Source organism: Akebia trifoliata, chromosome 1, assembly GCF_017979445.1.
Source record: "Akebia trifoliata isolate Shusen 1 chromosome 1, ASM1797944v1, whole genome shotgun sequence".
NCBI classification, from domain to species: Eukaryota; Viridiplantae; Streptophyta; class Magnoliopsida; order Ranunculales; family Lardizabalaceae; genus Akebia; species Akebia trifoliata.
The window spans coordinates 15,421,872-15,439,747 of NC_141375.1; the positions used below are offsets into that span (position 1 = coordinate 15,421,872).

The 17,876-nt window shown below is 38.4% G+C and overlaps 1 protein-coding gene across 1 annotated transcript; it reads right to left on the reverse strand.

Annotated features, from left to right (window-relative positions):
• Positions 1-504: 504 nt before the first annotated feature.
• LOC147410768 (uncharacterized) lies at positions 505-918 on the reverse strand. The gene has a single exon (XM_086424893.1). It carries the CDS (start codon positions 916-918, stop codon positions 505-507), a length of 414 nt encoding a protein of 137 aa, XP_086281019.1.
• Positions 919-17,876: the final 16,958 nt, after the last annotated feature.

Below are 17,876 nucleotides of genomic sequence, written 5' to 3' on the forward strand. Positions count from 1 at the left end.
TTACTATTTTATTCTTTTTGGTTGGCTTTGTTGGCAATGGTTCCGATAAACTGTCGGGTCTGACTTGTGATTTCGGGAAGCTAATGTTGATGTGAAGAACCTTACCCAGATCCCAAATGTTTGGTTCACGATTTTGCTTCCTTGCTAGTCGAAGTTCTTTCTTTATGTCATTCATATCCGATATATCCTTTTTCGTAAGTTTGAACCCCAAGCCGAAATAAGGAGTGTTTTTATTTGTTTCAACTGGCATAGCTTTCCCTTTTCCTCTTAGTCCTAACCCTTGCCTGGGTCGGTAACCAGCATTCTTCAATACTCAACCAATCATCAAATTAGCCTTTGATAGTTTTGTCTTTACATTTTCTTTCCCTTTTCGACGTGATTAACAGCTGCAAACTGACAGGAATGATATAACGCCTTGTCTTTCGTCATCTCTTTGTCAATAAAGGGGACGTCCGGAGCTCTTCCAACTAGAATCAAGTTTTCTGCTAGTACAGATATCATCCTCTACCCCATAATAAATTTGACTCTTTGGTGCAAAGAGGAAGGCACTGCCCCAGCAATATGGCTCCACGGCTTGCCCAGCAGCAAGTTGAAGGTTGTAGGTATCTTCATGACCTCGAATGTTACCTCGAAGGTGCAGGATCCTACAGTGATTGGTAAATCTATCTCTCCCAGAGAGTCCCTTCTCGAGCTGTCGAAACCTCGAACAACCTTATTGTTGGGTTTAACATGTGACCAGTCCGCATTAAGTTTTCGAAAGGTTTCGAGAAGACAGACATTGAGGGCTGAACAATTATCGATTAACATCATAGCAACCATCATGCCCATGCACATGACCATGATATTTAGTAGCTCGACATACCCCCATCCCTTTGGCAAGAACTTACTTTCTTTGAAGACGATGGCGTTGGGAGCCATGATTTTACCCACTGTTTGTTCTAACTGTGCTGGCGAAGTAGTTGTAGGTACATGTGATTTTTTCAGAATTCTCAATAATGTTTCTTGATGTTTTTCTGACTTTTGTAGCAGACCCAGGATGCTAATCTGAGCCGGCTATTTGTTCAGTTGATCCACGACATTGTGCTAATTCTTACGAATGAGCTTAATGAAGTTTGCTACTTCCTTGTCTGTCACGTTCTCTATTTTATCTTCATTTCCTCTTCGTTTATCTTGCCCTTCCCCTTTTTTCTTTCTTTTCTCCTTATCCACTAGTTCTTTTGTTGTTTCTTTTGCCTTTTCCCTGATGCTTAATCCTTTTATCGGTACCCTCTGACACCTCTCTGCTCTCGTCTTATGGCCAATGTCGGCCACCATTGCCCTTTTCATTGTTTCGACCCCTACAGTCGTAGTGACAGTGGTTTCATAGCTCTAGGGAACCGCTTGATTAGAGCTATATGGGAATAGTTTTGGTGAGCGTATAGTTATTGGGGATAGATTGGGCTTCACATTGAGGATGAGAGGTGGTGGTTCCGATTTCGATGTCGTGGGGATGGGAGAAGTTATTTGAAGAGTCGATAGAGTGTATGAAATGATGAGTGGTGGACGTGAGGATGAGGTGTATGGTATATGAAGGGGGGTCGAGTCATATTTTGATGACTTGGCAATGTGTACGGTATGATGAGAGGTGGTCGGGTAGTAGCATTGGGAATTTGGTGAGTAGGATAGATGGTGAGATCAACCATTTTCAGTAGCGGTCATGTATTTCGATGCTGGTTTGTTGTGTATTGGTTGACGGTGCTGACTGTTGACGTCTCTGGCTCCCTTGTTAGGTGGATTCTAATCTTCAACCCGATAGGAGCTATCAAAGTTGATGGATTAAAATCAAGTTCCTCTAGAATGACATTTACCATGTGCCAACTTCCCCCTCCATTGTGGGTAGGTAGGGGGTTTTGGTTGATGTTCTGCTACTGAGTAGGATTCGCTGATCCATCCAGTATGAGTGTTTTTTTGTCAATCAAATTTTGTACTTGTTGCTTGAGTTGCCAGCACTGATCTGTAGAGTGCTCCGGTGCACCCAAATGAAATTCACAAAATAAGCTAGGGTTATACCCTGGTCCTTTCGTAGCCTCTGAATTTGGTGGTCATTTTGCGAGGTACTCTCTTCTGAGCAAGATCGGAAGTAATTTTGTCAGCGTCATAGGCAATCTAGTGAATACCCTGTTGGGTTGTGCTTGTTGCTTTTGCCCATACTCTGGCCCTGGTTGTGCTTGCGAAGGAACTGTCCGAAAGGGATTCTGCGGTGCTGGAGCCCAGGCAGCTAGAGGTATTGGTGTCCAAGGGACTTGTGGTGCCTATGGCCTCTGAACTGGTGCCTAAATGAAAAGAGGTTGGCTGGGTTGTACATTGTTGACTTGAGTTTCCTCTTTCTTTTTAAAAAAAGGCACTGACTTCTTCTGTACCAATGTCTTTGCTGCTACACTCAGGGCTGTGAAGTCAAATATTAAATCGATTCGTATCCCGTCATCGACTTGGTCTGCCACTTGAACTAGATTGGAGAAAGTGCCCGTGGTATGCCCCATTAGATGGGTGTAGAATGAATGTCCTAATGTAGAGATAAACGTGGTATTCATCTCTTGTTCGGTCATAGCGGGCCATACTTGGGAAGCTGACTCTCGCTACCTTTGGGCGTATTCCTTCACTGTTTCCCTCTGCTTCCTCGTCATTCTAGCCATATCATTCTGGTCCAGTCCCACATCCGTATTGAACCGATAGTTGTGCAAGAACATCTCAACTAAGTCCTGCCAATTTTTGATAAGTGTATGGTCCAATCCGGAGAACCACTTGAGGGCTGGCACCGTTAAACTTCTTTGGAACAACTACACCAGTAGCCTGTCATCTTCACCGTATTAGCACATAAATCCGCAATATAGTTTCAAGTGTGACAGCGAACACCCTACTCCATTGTACTTTTCGAACTCCGGACACTTGAACTTGGCTGGCAACTATACATTGGGATAAAAGCAGAGGTCCTTAAATCGAGTTCCACTCATGGTGTTGAGGCCTTTCATTCTCCTCATTTCCTCTTGAAGGGACTCAATTTGTTGGGCCATCTTTTCGTCTGTCGCATTTTTGGCCTCCGTGGCCCTATACTCACACTCATCATCAGGAATGACCACCAAAGGTGGTCAATTCTGTGGAATGTAGAGCGGGGGGCCCTTGGTATTCCGGCACTGCTGGACGCATAGTGGTCTGTGGTCCCTACGGAGGTTGCTCGGGTAGATCTTGATTTGACCCTGACGCATTATGCTGCATTGTTTGGGCTTGTATGATGCTGGCGTTGGCTAATACGACACTTACCATCTTTTCTTACGTCTCTCATTCAGTAGCGTTGCTACTGGGCAGCAACATCTAACGTTTCAGCTACTGTGGGTTTGGGCAGGTTCGAAAGAACTCATGGTGACAGTAGAAGATCTGAGAAAATACGGAGGTTCCTCTAGCTGCTTATATTTATTTTGTTTGGCCACCTTTGAGTACAGAAGAACAAGCGCTACTATCTTCTTTACAAAGAGAAAAATGCATGACGTTTTATTAGGTCGGGTAAAGTTATTTATTTTAAAGTAAACGAGTTTTAAAGAAAAGAGTTATTCGGCACGGAGCCAACATTAACTCGAAGTTGGCATCAGCACAGGACAAGCAAAACATTTTGAAAAGGAATTACATCAGCCGAAGCTGACATCGACACGGAGTCGGTAAAACAAAAAAATAATTATATCAGCACAGGGCTGGTATCAACATGGAGTCGTTAAAACATTTTGAAAAAAGGAATTACATCAGCTGAAACTAGCATCGACACGGAGTTGGTATAATTAAATAGCACTTACATCAGCACGAAGCTGGCATCAACACAGAGTTGGTAAAATATTTTGAACAGAGAATTTCATTAGCACGGGGCTGGCATCGACACGGAGTTGGTAAAACATTTTGAAAAAAGAATTACATCAGCCGGAGCTGGCATCGACACGGAGTAGTATAATTAAAAAGCGATTACATCAGTACAAAGCTGGCATCAACATGGAGCTGGCATCAACACGGAGTTGGTAAAATATTTTAAAAAATGAATTTCATCAGCATAGGATTGGCATCGACACGGAGTCGGTAAAACCTTTTGAAATACGAATTCCATCAACATAGAGCTGGTATTGACACGGAGTCAGTAAAATATTTTTTTTTTAAAAGAAATTACATCAGCACGGAGCTAGCATCGACACGGAGTCGGTAAAGGATTTTGAAAAAAGAATTATATCAGCTGGAACTGGCATCGATACGGAGTCGATAAAATTTTTTGAAAAAGAAATTTCATCAGCTAGGGACTAGCATCGACACAGAGTCGATAAAACATTTTGTAAAGGAATTACATCAGTCGAAATTGGCATCGACATGGAATCGGTAACATTTTAAAAAGAGAATTACATCAGTACGGGGCTAGCATCGACACAAAGTCGGTAAAACATTTTGAAAAAGTAGATTAGCTGAAACAAGTTGAGTTGTTTGATTGGTTGTCATCCTTGTTGGATCACTGATGGATCATGGGTTTGATTTGATATCGGATATGGGTTGTGGACCCAATCTGAGATGGATATGGGTTGTGGACCCATTTGAGGTGGATATCAATTTCTGTGTTACCTCTTTGATAACATTTTGGTGAATCTTGAGATTGAATTTTGTACACCAACCCATTAAATAATTCATTTATGCATAGAAACTAAAGGAAATTTTATTGAACTATTGAAAATTATTTGACAGATAAGATTTTAATTGAATAATAACTTTCAATAACTCTGACTTAGATTTTTTTACATTGACGCTGGACTTTGTTTTCATCGTCATCAGGATTGCTATGACAATTAGGCTTGCTTCTCTTGGTTCTAATGACTAGCTCTTTGAACTCTGCTGGTCCATCTGGATATCCTAAGGTACGCTTATTCCAAGTCTTCTCAATGAGATGCACTGACTTTTTAGTCAATGGTTTGGAAGGAAAAAATTCTTTGTGTTAAAGCAGCGAAAACTCTATAGGCACTCCGTACTGTTTTGGAATCAAGGCAGGTTAATAAAAAGAGGTCTCCTCCAGTCCAATCAAATGGACATAATATGATCCTTTGGTACCTAAAACAGGGTAGTCAACCATCCACCAAGGGCATCTCAAGCCAATATGACGGGCAAGGCGAGAATCCAAACATTTGGTCCAAGCCTTGACTGAGTTGTGACGTACTAACATATTTCTTTTGGAAAAGTGCTCTAGCTTATACTCGAGGGTTGAAGGAATGTCCACAATTTTAATACGGTCGTAAAGTCACATATAAAGTAGGTGAGGGCTTCCTTGGAAACCCCTTCCCTCATCATTTTTTATGGTATCTACACCTGAGAAGGTTTCAACTAGAATGAGAGGTACAGGATTGGCTTTTCTGAAGAGTTGGGAAGCTATGTCTATGAAAGACTCAGGGATAGTTTGACCCTCATTTTTGGAGGTCAGTATGTATTGGGCTAAGATTCCTAAACACAACCAATAGTTTCTAGTGGCTCTCCAAGCTTCTGGTTTTACATTGATGGGATGACTGCGGGAGTGGTATGGACTCAATATGGGTACTAAATCCAATCTCCTGTTACGGATTAAGGCCTTGGCTTCTTCTTTTGAAATGTTTAGGCCTGTGACGAGGTTACCAAAATATTATGTCTTCAATGAAAGCTTGACTAAAGGTCCTGAAGTAGATATCCCCATGATGCCGCAATAATCTTCATGAGTAGGACACAAGTGCATATGCATGAAAATACGTGCTTCGTACCATATCTAGTCCTAGAGGGGGGTGAATAGGATAATTAAAATTTCTTTTGATTTATCCAATTTTAACTTAGATTGATAATTTGACTATATGTTCTAAGTCATTCACCTAACCTCGATTTGGCACTTATGTCTCTAAGATGCATTTAATGAAAATATACTTGAAATTTAATCATTCATTTAATCATGTCATTCAATGACACATTCATATACGATTTACCTATTCGGCATTTTATGGCATCGCATGACATTCAAAACATTCAAGTGTAAATTGCGGAATTATAAACACATGCACAAAACATACGTCATCTAATGGAACGGCAATGTGCTTACATCCATTCTCATGGCAAGTCTCTAGATTGCAATGCAATTGAAATTCTCTTAGAATCTAAACATTCATGGCATGACATACTTAGCATAGTATACATTCATATCACATATTCATCTAAGTCAAACACGAGACAAGCATTTTATAGTGGTTCAGCAACATGCCTACATCTACTCCCAAGGTTCCTACCTAGGAACTTGGAGTTCACTATCAAAGGGGTTTATGGTTCACCTCGAACCTTTTACATATAATTTTTTATACATAGGCTAAATTATAAAACCTTAAGATCGAGAGAACGTATTCTTTCGAAATTGTGAGTTTTGTTCATCGAAAACTCCCGAATCTCTACTCTTTTCAAGAATCCTCGATTCTAATCAAGAGCTTGATTTTTGAGGGCTGAACCAAGTTACCACATACATATATTTTTAAAATTAAAAACAAAATCAAACACTGACTCAAGTTTATAAGATTTGTCAATGGAGATCTTGAGTTCTTCGAATCCTTAAGCTCACAAGTACGTCTCGACGGTTGAATCTTCCAATCAAGTTTTCGAGTTCGTCGACTACTTGTAATTACTCCTACCAGCATCTTCTTTTTGCTCCTTGCTCCATGAATATACCAATGTGTGTGCAAGGTGATGTTTGATGGGCGGAGAGGGATCAAGTGAGAAGTCTAGGAATGTTGAAGGGTTCACCTAAGTTAGACTCTCATGAAAGTAGAGAAGACTCTCAAAATATGGAGAGAGGAGAGGCAATCATCTCTAGGATTGATCCAAAGCAAGGGTAAAGGGTTAAAAGGATTTTCAATAAAGTTTGAGCCCTTCCATGGCTAGAGAGAGGGTTAAAAGTATGTAGAAATGGAGGATTTACTTCTCTCAAGCTTCAACCAACCCAAATGAATGAGTTGGAGTTGTTATATATGAGAAGAGTGCAAATTCATTGCTCAATGATCATAAATATGACCGTTTGAGCTCTTGCTGTCGGTGGCACCGTCAGCCATAAGTGACGCACATCAGTAAATTACCAAAATGCCCCTGCAGAGTATTTTGACCATAACTTTCAAACGGTAGCTCCGTTTTGTATGTCGTTCAGGGAGTTAATAGATATTACTATTTATAACATCCACAAACTTCCACCAAGGGGTAAAACATGATAAAAATAGGTTAAAATGACAAAAATACCCTTTTTATCATTTCTGATCAAAATGAGCTTTCGGGAAGTTCGACGCTGAAACGATTCGAAGGTGTGCTAGATTTTACCTATATAATGACACCTATAAAGTACCAAGGATAGAAATTGGTTTTAGGGTGGTCAAATCTTTAATCTTTCTTCTATGTCCATATTTGATTCCCGAAAGGTCCGAAGAGCGAACAGGTTGAGGAAAGAGTTTTCCTAGTTACTACGGGTCAACTTATCAATCATCTAAGTGTTGGAGAATGGTATTAGGTAGTCTTATCACCTCTTAGGCTTTGTGCACACACAAAGGAGCTTTTTGTCGAGGTGTGTACGGTTGAGCAGCTTTAATGGAATCTTCATATGTCTTCAATGGCAAATCGATCCAACACTCAACATGTATCTCGGGATTGACAAAATATGAAACTTACAATGCCCAATGTGGAAGATGTGAAGATAATGGTTCTAACGATTAGCCATAGCGCGCAAAAGATTCCAATTTATCTCAAACTCGTGGAAGTACAGGACTCATCTCAACATGAATTTTCCGAAGTTGAATTTCTCTACGGTGTGCATCCCCGTGATGGTTATTTTGACCAACTGGTCGATTGGGTTATTGCTTGGAGCTAGCATCCTGAGTTGACACAAAAGAATATTTCAATACATTTCCAAGGTCCATGCAAAACATATCTTTGTAAGTCATTTTTTTTGTGCAAACAATAAATATTTTACAAATCATTTTTCTTTTTCTTTTCTTTTGAAAAATATTTTTCTTCTCTTGAAATGGGTTGAGACCCGAATTAGAAAAAAAAAAACTTGAACGTCATTTTGACTTAAATGATCCGGCCCATCGTGATCGTTCAATCGAGATGAACTGGTTCATTGTGCATCACTACCAAATTTAAAATGGATTCTTTATTGGGTTGGTGCACCCATTGATATAATAGTTTTGAATCAAGTTAAACAAATGATTTGATTATCTTGAAGATAAAATCATAACTTCCTGATTTCAACAATTTGTAATGTCCATTTCTGAAAAGCAACCAAGGAACACCTACTATAAGTTCGAGTAGTGACTTAAAGAAATATTTCTAGACTCTAGGTTTACTACATGCAATGAAATTTATCTAGCCACCCTTGCCCAAGTACACATATATACCTCTCGAGTGTACTCAATCAGACGGTACGTGGTAACTCGGTTTGATATACCGTATAGGTGATAATCTAAGTCTCCAACTCAAATCTCTGAAGTAAAAAGTAGTCAATTTAATCCCCAGTTGAGAGGTGGAGCACGATGCTGAGCAAGGATACTCTTAAGTCACCTCTCGTCTAAAATAGACGTCGTCTATCCCCCTAGTACCGTAATATAACGGGGCAGGATCTTGCTTAGGCACTGATATTGACCAAGAAGTGCAATTAGATTACTTTGATATACCGTATAGGTACGAGTTTAGGGTTGTAGCTTTCATAAATGATTTTCGTATCCTGCGAGGGGACCGACCACGTATTAGCACTACGTTGGCAATCGGGACATGTGACCGTGTGGCTTACAATAGAACAAAGACTCAGGTCGCTCCAACATGGGTGCATCGATATACCTTTCAGAATCACCCAATCAAACGGTCTGATACTCCAGTTTTATATACCTCACAGTACGTGATTGGAGTTGTGATTTTCATGAATGACATCGCATCTCCGAGGAGACCGGATCACGCAATAGTGCCACGTTGGCTATTAGGGACATGCAAGCGTGCCAATGCAGTAAAATAAACGTGTTAGTGGTGTGTGCAAATAGGATAGAGTGTGCTTGGGGCATTTTCTAGATGAGTGGGCCTGTGGGCCAAATCAATCCATTCATCCATGGATGCCACATATCTCAAAGAATATAAAATCCATTACATTCGCATTAAGATCATGTAAGCCCATTGAAATATATCTATGGAAACCATGGCTTTTTAGATAATTAATCCACAAGGATAACACATTCATAGTCAAGCATCGACCAATCAATTTTTTTTCATTTCTTTTTTTTTTATGAATGAACTAATAATAAAAGGACTTCTCTTTTTATTTTTATTTTTTTATGGTCCAACCGATGATCGCTTTGAATTTTCATTTTGATCAATCAAAAAGTGGCGAGCGGTACACCCTGAGTTTAACGAAAAAAATGATCTGTTTGATCTTTTAAAGCTTTAAACTCAAAACAAAAATTAAGTCTAAGAGGAAAGTTGCCAAGACAAACATAAGGAACAAACTGAGCAAAAAAAATTTTAATTTTTTTTCTTTTTAGTAGGATTTATTCTGGGTTGGATTTTTTAGGGTAGGTTCGTTTTAAGGTTTAGGTGATATGGGAAATTGGTTTTTGGAGAATTAAGGGTTTATGGGCTTTACACGGGTTAGGGTATTTGTGGATTCGGAAGTGGGACAGTGGGGATTGAAGAAATGGTAGGCATCCCAAGTCTCACTTTTTTTAATTTATTAATTTTTTTGAGATTTTTGAAATCATTGATTTGATCAAAAAAATGCCACGTGTTAGCAAATCAGGCTTTTTAGGCTTGTTGGAGAATTTTATTGACAATCGGATATTTCTGGATACAAGAATGGAGCGATGAAGGTTGGGAAGGTGTAGGGTGGTTCAAACCCCTTTGGTGAGTCCCCTAGATCATTTGGAGGTCTTAGGGGCCTCGATTCGGTTAAAAATGTCATTTTTCAATGTTTTGGGCCCTTAAGGCCCATTGACAAATTTTGTTGGGAAATTGATATTTTTGGATTTTGAGAGTGGAGCAGAGTAGATGGGAGTTTACCGAGTCTTTCCAGGTGGGCCTATTAGACCATTAGGAGGTCTTAGGAGCCTCGACTCGATCAAAATGTCAAATTTTCATTGATTTGGGCCCTTGAGGCCCATTGATGAACTTTGTTAAAAAATCAGTATTTTTGGGTTCTTTCAAGTGAGGCCCCATTCAAATTAGGGTGTCTACAGAAGGAACAGTGGATGAGGAGAAAATAAAGGAAAATGGGAAGGACAAAGTGGATGAAGATGGCATAGAAAAAGAAATGGTGAAAGTGTCAGAAAAGGAGGCTACAGACTTCATTAAGCTCATTCGCAAGAGTGAACATAATATTGTGGACAAACTGAACAAGCAGCCGACTCATATCAGTATTCTGGGTTTTCTACAAAAATCAGAGAAACATCAAGAGATATTGCTAAGAGTCCTGGGAAAGTCACACGTACTTGCAACTACTTCGCTGGCATAATTGGAACAAACAGTGGCGCAAATCATGGCCTCCAACCCCATTATCTTCATAGAGAGCGAGTTCGTGCCAGAGAAACGAGGGCACATTGAACCTTTGAATATCATGGTCATGTGTAAGGGCATGATGGTAGTCAGAGTATTGATTGATAATGACTCAGCTCTCAATGTTTGTCCTCTCGAAACATTCCGCAAGCTCAACACCGACTGGTAGCATGTCAAACCCAACAGCAAGGTCGTCCAAGATTTCGACAGATCAAGAAGGATTCTCTAGGAGAAGTGGACCTACATTTAACAATAAGCCCCGTATATGTTCGAAGTAACGTTTGAGGTCATGGAAATACCAACAACCTTCAACTTACTGTTGGGCAAGCCATGGATCCATATTGCTAGGGCAGTACCTTCCTTTTTGCACCAAAGAGTCAAATTTATCATGGGATAGAAAATGATTTTTGTCTTAGTAGAAAACCTAATCCCGGCTGGGAGGGCTCCGGAAGTTCCCTTTATTGACATAGAAATGACGAAAGACAAGGTGTTGTACCACTCCTTTAAATTTGTGTTATTAATCATGTCGAGAAAGGGAAAGAGAAGGAGAAAACAGAGTTATCCAGGGAAAATCTAATGATCAGATAAGTCTTGAAAAAGGGCGGTTACCGACCCAAACAAGGGTTAGGACTAGGAAGAAAAGAGAAAGTCATGCCAATGGAAGCGAATAAGCACACTCCTTATTCCGGTTTGGGGTTTAGACCTACGAAAAAGGATATAGTAGAAATGAACGACAAAAAGAGAGAACTTCTACTAGCAAAAAAATAAAATCATGAATCAAACGTTTGGAATCTGGGCAAGGTTCCTCATATCAGCGTTAGCTTCTTGAAATCACAAGTCAGACCCGACAGTCTATCAGAACCACTGCCGACAAGGTTAGACAGAAAGTCGAGAACAGTAACTATCAAACCCCAGCACATTCAAGAAAACTCAATTGTTGAGTCACAATCATCCCTCATGGAGAGCATTGATGTCTTATTTAATAGGGATTCCAACGAAAGTCTACAAGAAACAATAGGAAAACCTGTACCCGCCGAATCCCTTGTAAGCAAAGAAAATGAATCACCATTCCCCATTGGCATCGACTGGGCATCAATCGTCATCCCACCAAGCTTGAGAGGGACTATGCCCAACTCTAACATTCAACTGGAGATCATGGTCATCTTCGAACCATCAAACAAACCATTTTCTCTTCTCATCCTCCTCCTCAGGGAAGGAGAAGTCTTAAAAAACTGGGAAGAATTCTCGTTAACCCTTGAGGCTATAGAGGCCTAAAAAAATGCCATTAGACAAATATAATTTGCCTGAGAATCATAACGAGCCCTCGTCCTCAGGTAAAGATGTTTTTTGAGGGCTCCCTATCTTTACTAATGAATTTGCATGATTATTCTTATTTCAGATGTCCGAAAAACAACAAAAAATCAAATACTCCTCAAAAATCAAAAAAATCAAAAACATTTCAAAAGACGAAAAAATCAAAAATCTTTCAAAATTGTAAAAAAATAGAAATTTTTCAAAAATCAAAAAAAGAATTTCAGAAGATCTGTCTTAATCAAATAAGTACCCAGATAGAACGAAATTTGAAAGGGACGGGTATGATTTCGATCTTGAACTCGATTTTGACCTCATGGGGATTGATAAAGAGTCTAAGGATGAAATGAAGTACCTACCCAAAGAAATAAAAGACATGGTAGAACGTCACAAGAAAGGTGTTCAGCCAAACATTGAGGATACAGATTCTATCAATCTTGGTACCAAAGGGAAACCACGAATCATCAAGATTGGAGCCTTAATAACATCGCAGCAAAATGAAAAAATGGTCGAATTATTGCAGAACTATCAAGACATATTTGCATGCTCATATATAGATATACCTGGGTTAGACACTGATCTAGTTGTCCACAAACTGTCAATTGCTCCTGGAAGCAAGCTGATCAAGCAAAAACTGATAGGACTGAAGCCAGAATCGACACTCAAGGTCAAAGATGAAGTCATGAAGCAGTTAAAAATCGGATTTCTTGCAGTCTCTACTTACCCGAATGGTTAGCTTACATCATCCCAATACCTAATAAAGATGGAAATATGTGCATGTGTGTTGACTACCGAGACCTGAACAAAGCCAGTCCTAAAGATGATTTTTCACTACCACATATCGATACTCTAGTCGATAATACAGTTGGGCATGGCATGTTCTCATTCATGGACGATTTCTCAGACTATAACCAGATAAAAATGACAGAAGAAGACTAGTAAAAGATCTCATTCATCACATCATGGGGTAATTTTCACTACAAAGTCATGGCATTCGGGCTAAAGTATGTAGGAACGACTTACCAATGGGCAATGACCGTATTATTCCATGATATGATCCATAAAGAAATAGAGGTTTACGTAGACGATATGATCGCTAAGTCCAACATAGAGGAGGACCATCTGGTAAATCTCAAGAAATTGTTCGACAAGTAAGGAAGTACAGCTTAAGGCTTAAACCAATAAAATGTGTATTCGAGACAACATCGAGCAAGTTATTGGGATTTACCATCAGTAGAAAGGGCAACGAGATAGATTCGACAAAAACTAAATGTATCCTTGAGATGAAGGCACCCATTTTAGAGAGAGATGTTCGAGCATTCTTGGGCAGAATACAATATATCAGTCGGTTCATAGTTCAACTCACGCATATTTGTGAGTCAGTCTTCAAGCTACTTAGAAAGGACAAGTCGAAGAAGTGGAACAAGGACTATCAGGAAGCTTTTGACAAGATCAAGCAATATCTACTCAATCCACCAGTCTTAGTCCATCCTATTCTAGGACGACCTCTGTTGATGTATATCTCAGTGCAGGAGACATTAATGGGGTGTGTACTAGGGCAACATAATAAATTGGGACGGAAGGAACATGCCATCTACTATCTTAGCAAAAAATTTACTGAGTATGAAGCGAAATATTCAACGCTTGAGAAAACTTGTTATGCATTAGTCTGGGCATCTCAACGATTATCTCACTATTTGCTTAGTTACTCGACTATACTTATCGTCAGGATAGACCCCCTTAAGTAATTTTTTAAGAAGTCAGCGTTAACAGGTAGCACTGCAAAATGGCAATTATTGTTATCTGACTATGTTACTCAAAAAACTATCAAGAGACAAGCCATCGCCGACTATCTTGCCGAACACCCATTGCCTGACTATGAGTCATTAAAGACAAACTTCCCCGATGAAGCCATACTATTTACTGAGATTGAAGATGATAACAAAGAGCCAAGTTGAAAAATGTATTTTGACGGAGCAGCCAATCAGAAAGGGAATGGAATAGGGGCAGTCTTAATCAAACCAGATAGGTCCCACGTGCCAATTCCAATCAGACTAAAGTTCAAATGTTCTAATAAAGAGGCTGAATACAAAGCATGCATAGCAGGGTTGAAAGCAGCACTAGATCTCGAGGTAGATGAAATCGATGTGTTCGGAGATTCAAGCTTAGTAGTCTATCAGACCACTAGAGAATGAAAGACCCGAGAGCAGAGATTGATCCCTTACCATGAATATCTTGAAGAATTGAGTTCAAACTTCAATATGATTTCATTTACATGCATGCCAAGAGCTAAGAATCAATTTGCAGATGCACTAGCTACACTCGCTTCCATGATCAATATTTCAGAAGATTTAGTCATTGTAGACACCGCATTATTGCATCTGTCTAATTCGACAATTCGTCACTCGATTTTGGAGGATTCCTAATGATGAATATAAAAGAACTCGAAGGCTTGTGAATACTGCTTGATTCATTCCGTTTCTAGTCTTTTCATCCCCCTACTCGTCACGACTCGACCTAGAAGTTTACGCACGCTTAGGATCGCTACATCTTACACCTGACTTAGCAAGCAAGCACGCATAGGTTCGTTATACAATTCGATAACTTAGAGACCTTGCTACGCTAGAAAAATAACTTTAGAACTTAGAACAATCATCAAAATGACGAAAATATCCTTCATAAATTTCAGATCTCCGAAAAGTCTCGAAGTACCTCTATTGCACTCAAAACGTGATTTCGAGTCTAATGAGACCCAAATCGATGAAAACAGATAAATTCAAAAAAATCGTCAAAAATCGTAAAAATGACCAAAACACCCCTTAACATCTAACTCTAACATAGAGACCTTGATCCCTAGGAAAATAAAATTCAAATAAAAAAATTAAACCAAAATAAAATTCAAATTGAAAATTAAACTAAAATCCAAATTTAAATTAATTTAAAATCGTAAAATCAAATTAAATTTCAATACAAAATAAAATTACATTTTCAAGAAATCGATTAAAATACAAAATCAAAATCAAAATCAAATTGAAAATCAAGTTAAAAATCACTCAACCATTAAAATGCAAATTGAATTAAAATTTTAAAAATCAATCAACCAAATCGACCAACTAAAAATGTAATTAACAAATTAAAATCCATTCGATCACATTTAAATCGAAATCCAATCAACCAACCAATTAAAAATTAAAATCAGTTTAAATTTCAAATTAAAATCAGTTTAAATTTCAAATTAAAACGCAAATTAATTAACCCGTTCAACATTTAAATTAAAAATTAAACTCAAAGAAAACAATTATTGAACCAAATTGGAATTAAACCAACCTAAATCGGAATCAAAAAAATTGACAAATCTAAAATTCAAACTCAAATAAACTCATCAACCAATCACAACTCAATAGTAGTAAATCACCCTAGTACGAGAAGCGTGAGATCCCCCTTTCTCATATTTTTTTTTTAATAAAAAAAATAAAAATAAAATAAAAAATAATAAAAAAAAAAAAATAAAACCCACGTTTTTCTCCTCTTATTCTCCAACGCACTCCTCTTACCCCACATCCTCAACCCACTTTTTCATCTCCAATGAGCTCAACCCTCTCTTCCTCTTTCTTCCCCACTTCTTCTCCAACTCTCTCCATCACTTTCCACTCCATAACCACCCACTCTCCTAACTACTTCCATCTTTCCTTCTCTTAACTATAAAAAAAAAATAGCAGCCATTGAAGAAAGGGAGAGCCATCATATTTTTCACCCCTCAGCATTCTTTCTCAAACCCCTACCCTCCACGTTAGGAATCAAACTCAAGCTGATCCCTCTCTCTCTTACATCTTTCTCAATTTCTCCACGTCTCTCTCTCTCTCTCTATCTTAAAAAAAGAGATAAGAAAAAAAAAAGTTTTTTTTTTACTGCCTCCATTAAAAAACGAACACATCTTTTTCTTCAAAAAAAAAAAACTGCACACCTTCCTTCTCCGAAAAAAAAATAGCAACTTCATCTCCCTCATCTCTCTGATTTCTCTCTCTCATTTTTTATGGTACAACTACCATAAAACACCAAACATTAAGAAAAACAGAGACGTTTTTTTTTTCTTGGCTGCTAGAGGAGAAAAAGAAAAATAAGCAACCATTTTTCAAAGAGACAAAAACATTTTCTTTTGTTGCCATATAAAAGAAAAAAAAAACTTGCTATAGATCTCTCTCCATTCTCATCTCCTTCATAGCTGCTGCATATTTTTTATCTCCATCAACATTTTTTTTTTGTTGCCTTGCCATTAATCTTTGCTGCCCAACCTCTCCTAGCCATAACCTTGCTTCCCTAACTCTATACTTCATTGCAATTTCTCTCTCTTTTTTTTCTTCCCCATATATATATATAAGACGTCTCTACCACTACCTTCTTCTACCACCAACGTTTCTGCCATTTATTCACATTTTTCACTAATTTACAGCAACCCCTTCATCATACATTCACTCACTTTCCACCGTTAATGTACTCAACACTCCTACCTATTAGAAGTAGATCCAAGACAGCCCATAAAACCTCAGCCATCTCTCTTCCTCTCCTATAGCAACGGCCTCAAGCAACCATTAGAGAAGAAGCAACTATTTTTTTTTTTTCATATACAATAGCAACCACTCCTTGTACCCTCCTTCTCTTCCAATTCCCAACAGCAGCAACGCTGTTCTCGCCCAACTTTTTACCACCGTAACATTGCACCCATCTTCTCTTTAACGTCCAAAACGGCCTCAGCCATCTCATTTTAATTTTCTATCTTGTACCATAACGGCAACACCCCATAGCGATCATCATTTTCTTCCTACACCTTTTGGCGCAGCTATTTCGAGGTTCTTTTTGAAAGAATCCAAGCTTCCAAAATCATTAGGCGAAGGTAATTCTTCTTTTTCTTATTTATTTATTTATTTATGTTAGTCTTGATTGCGTAATTTTATGCATATAAATTAATTCACCGATTTTTCGGGGTATACGTGGCACTAATGGCCACTTTTAAATTTTCAAAATGTTAGTGGATCGATTCGCCCATTTTTTGGTTGATAGATTGATTGAATCAATTCGCTAATATCAAGTTGGTGGACCGGCTCATTGGTGTTAATGTTATTGGGTCGATTTATCGATTTTTTTTTATTGGGCCAAATTATTAACGTTGGTATTCATCGACTCATATTTTTTTTGTGTATACGAAAATTTTAAAATCGATTTTCCTCAATAAAAAATCAATGAGTTGACTCTTGAATTTTTGTGTGCATTGGAAATTCCAAATCGAATTTCATTGATTAAAAACATGTGAGTCGACTCACTGATTTTAATACACGTGGCGATTAAAAAAAATCAAGATTCTTTTGGTAAACAAATTGCGAGTCGACTCGCTAATTTTGGGGACATTGAGAATTTGAATCGAATTTTTTAAAAAATTAGGCACATGGGTTAAATCACCGATTTAATACACGTGGCGATTCCAAAAGAAAATTAAGATTCTTTGGATTAACAAATTGCCAGTCAAGTCACTGATTTTAGGGACATTGGGAGTTTGAATTGATTTTTTTTTATAAAATAGGCATGTGGGTTAACTCACCGATTTAATACACGTGGCAATTCAAAAATCGAATTTATTTGATAAATGTCGTCAATGAGCCAATTCATTAATTTGATGTACGTGGCATTGAAAATCGATTTTCTATTATTCAAAGTATGATCGAATTGATCCATTAATTTTTGGTGCCATGTATGCCTCATTAAATCATATAATTATTTTAACCGTAGGATTTGTTTAGTAAATCTGATGCAATTTGATGATGATTGAACCCTAGTTTGACTTTTAGTCTTTGAATGTTGACCATAGAATATTTTTGGATCGTAGTAGAGACTGATAATCTTGATCAGGCGGATTCGGTGCCTAACACCTTCCGAAATCCGTAACCTGACCCCTTACCCATCTCTCTGATCCATGGACCGACCCATATCCATTTGGAGTT